The 3,364-nt window shown below is 43.3% G+C and overlaps 1 protein-coding gene across 2 annotated transcripts; it reads right to left on the reverse strand.

Moving 5' to 3' along the window:
• Window positions 1–377: 377 nt before the first annotated feature.
• Window positions 378–3,089, reverse strand: rassf11 (Ras association domain family member 11). Of its 2 annotated transcripts, XM_032563036.1 has the most exons (3): window positions 2,497–3,089; window positions 2,173–2,292; window positions 378–2,093 (listed from the first exon to the last, which is right to left on the reverse strand). In XM_032563036.1, exons 2-3 carry the CDS (start codon window positions 2,273–2,275, stop codon window positions 769–771), a joined length of 1,428 nt encoding a protein of 475 aa, XP_032418927.1. In that variant the 5' UTR covers window positions 2,276–2,292; window positions 2,497–3,089; the 3' UTR covers window positions 378–768. The 2 variants fall into 2 exon arrangements, with proteins under 2 accessions (XP_032418927.1, XP_032418936.1); XM_032563045.1 differs by having other exon boundaries at window positions 2,173–3,089.
• Between the last annotated feature and the right edge of the window lie 275 nt (window positions 3,090–3,364).

The following is a 3,364-nucleotide window of genomic DNA, read 5'->3' on the forward strand; positions in this document are numbered from 1 at the left end:
GTTTTGTCATTTCTGTAAAACATTTCTTTTGTGAAGTCTGGTCACGTGGCATATTCTGAAGCTTTGGTGGAACTCTGCATGCAGTCCATGGCTATTTGCTTGATTTTGTATCAAAGTGCAGCAGTCCAAGGAAGGCACTACAGCCCCACCTTGTGGTGACAGAATGACCTAGGCAACCAAAAGCTATACTAGCTGTCAATGAAATGAGAAACTACACAATAAAATGTGAAAATTTTAAGACTTGGAAATAGTTTAAATTAAATGTACAATTGGTACAAAAACTTATTTTCATAGATACTGCAGTGCTGTGAAAAAGTTCCTGCAATCTTAGAGTTGATTTTTATTTTTAAAGGTTTCGTAGAACAGGATTTAATATCAAAGAGAACATGAGAATGTAGTTTAAATTGTGATCAGCTGTATTTTTTGGACATTTGAGCTTTAACCGGGGCTTATTAATGCCACACTTGTGTTATCAAGAAAGCAGTCTTTTTAAAATTCATTCCTTTTAATCCGTAATCCAACAGGTTCAGAAAGTATTGGATACAAAGTACACACAAGTAAAATTAGAGAATCAGTTATGTGTTTGGTGATGCACAAAGTTCCAGGTGCATGAAGAATGGCAGTGAAAATAAAGCTTTTAGAGCGTAAACACGAACCCGTATTATAGCAGTGAAAGCAGAATAATCTCGCTCTGGTTCATTGAAGACGTCCTGATCGAGATCTCATGGTGATGTCACAAACGGGAGTTTGGATTGTTGTGAGCTGGTCCTAAACCTTGGTACTCCTCAGGTAAATGGTGAGCTCAGAGCGGTGGATCACCTTCCTTTCATCCTGGGGTGGAGCTTTTTGAGCTTCTGACCAGCGCTTCCACCACTCCCTCAGCTCGGTGGGTCCCGTGGGCCGCCGCTCTCTTATCTGATTTGGAGGAACTAGAGCATGAGGGGTGCTGTGCTCTTTGGGCAGGAACTTCCTGTTGATGTTTCTTTCCACACTGGACTCGTATCCTTCCAGATTTTCTTCCTTTTTTGAGCTGTCAGACATCTTGGTTGCGACTTTTTCATGAGCTTTTAAAACCCTCCGGTCTTCTTGAGCAACGTTCAGATTGCCAAAAAAATCCAAGCCCTGCATTTTGCGCCTGTACTCCTCCAGTTTAGCTTTGCAATCTGCAACATTGGCTCTCATCTCGAGGAACTGACGCTGCAAATCTTTCTCGTAACTCTCCTCAGCTTTCAGTTCATTCTCCCAAAAGTTGATGTATTCCATCTCCTCAGCCACAAGCCTCTCCTGGACTTCTTCTTCAGCTCTTTTGGCTTTCTGCTTTTGCTCGAGGTCCAAAATCTGTTTGTCTGTGTTTGTTATCTGGACTTGTAAATCCTGCAAGCACAGCAGCTGACATATGATTGAGTCTCTAAGGCGATTTTTCTCATCTTCGGTTACCACTGCGCAGATTGAGGTGCTCAGGTCAGATTTTACCTCTTGGGTGTTCTTTGAGCGCCTGCTTTTCTCCTTGGTCTGATTGCTGATGCAGCAGGATGTTTGATGGTCAAAGTCTGATTTTGAACTTTTCTGACCTCTGTCTGTACATTTGCTGCTTTGATCTTGATGTTCTTTTGTGACAAAAAGGGACAAATCCAAAGCGGCCTGTCCCCTTTTATCAATCCTCTTCTTGCTTGGCTTGTCACACGTACTGTAGACCTTTCCTTTGCCAAGACTTTCCAGCCATTCCCAGGCCTCCTCCATGAGAGTCAGAGACTTTCTTCTAGGCGTCTTCAGGGTGTCTTTCTTCTGCTCAGCCTCTTCTCTCAAACAGGTCAATGGAGGCAAGCTTTGGCGGTGCAAGCTTAGGGAGCCGCTCCCTCTCCGCATTTTAGGCCCAACGTCTTTCCGTCTCAGTGGCGGACAAGGCTGGTATCTGCCAACTTTTACTTTGCCCATTTCATCCCAAGCGGAGAGGCCGCTGTGTTGGAGACTGAGCTGGACCTCCTTGGCCTGCTCACCGTACTTCTTCAATGTCTCCAGAAGTCGTTCATCGGGAGTCATGCACCGCTCAAAGTCTTTGAACTTCTCTCGCAAGGTGTAGCGTCCTGGCTGCCCTGAAAAAGAACAGTGATAGTGTTTAGCCAACACATCTGACATAGTTTCAGCAGTGTGTGGACTCATAAAGATACTTACCAAGGGACTGAGCCAACACTAGCACCACGTCTTGACACGTTGTCTCCTCTGTAACTCCACACACAACACGTGGGATGCCTTTGACAGACACCTTCACTTCCATTCTGCCCAGTTCTTGATCTGTAAAAGAGTTGCTCTCTGACTAAACAGAGAACCTTGTTTCTCTTGAGGAAGTTGTGGAGACAGCTTAATGACCCTTAATGGCGCTACAGTAACTTATCAGCCCATCATGTTTGGGACTGGCCTGAAAGTGGGTTAATATTTCTCTACCAAAGCAAGTCATCTTGTTAATACAGCTTTGCCAAGAGAATCATAGACACCTACCTAGTTGTCCCGCTGTAGAAATGATCCTCAGACCTGCTCAGTCTTGATGTGAATGTTGTGGCCCAATGGAACAGCAGAGCAATTAAAGCTCATTAAAATTCCTCAAGGCAGCTTCCACTAGGGACACTTTAAGATCCCACCCATCTTGCATGATTAGCATCTAAAAAAAAAAGGAAACACGAACACTGAATGCAGCAAACAATAGTTACCGCTACTGCTGTCTTAGTGGAAGCTTTGGAGCTCACCTGAAGCTTCTGTCTGGTTTACCTCTGTCTTTTTCTCAGTTCTGTGGACAAGTTTTAAACACTGCAGAATATAAATGGACTGAATTTATATGTGACTTTTCTAGTCATAGCAACCACTGAGAGTACTTTACACTTGAGCCACATTCACACACACTTCATTCATACACCAGTACACAGACTGATGGGGGTTAGTACCTCGCCTTGGAGCACAACAACACTGGACAGGAAGAAACTGGAATAGAACCCACAATTTTCAGAAGATAACAACTCACTGCACCCATAAACTCTCCCTCTTGCTAAATAACAGGTGAACAGACTAAAGTAGGTGGAAGAAACATATGGAAATATAAGACTCTTAAATCTGCTTCGGACATTTTTACACCACACAGAATCTCCACACGCACCTGTTTGAATACGTGGTCTGCAGTTGGACTCGTACACTAATGATTAAGAACTGGGATACCATTTCATAATGGTACAAACAGAATCTTTAATGGATTTTATTGGGGTTTTATGTTGTGCACCAAAACAAAATTATACTCAGGAAAAATGATTCACATCAGCAGATGCCTCATGTCTATAGCAAATTCAAATTGTAAATTCAGAGATGGCCCCATCATTTT

Source organism: Xiphophorus hellerii, chromosome 1 (genome assembly GCF_003331165.1).
Source record: "Xiphophorus hellerii strain 12219 chromosome 1, Xiphophorus_hellerii-4.1, whole genome shotgun sequence".
In the NCBI taxonomy this organism is placed as follows: Eukaryota; Metazoa; Chordata; class Actinopteri; order Cyprinodontiformes; family Poeciliidae; genus Xiphophorus; species Xiphophorus hellerii.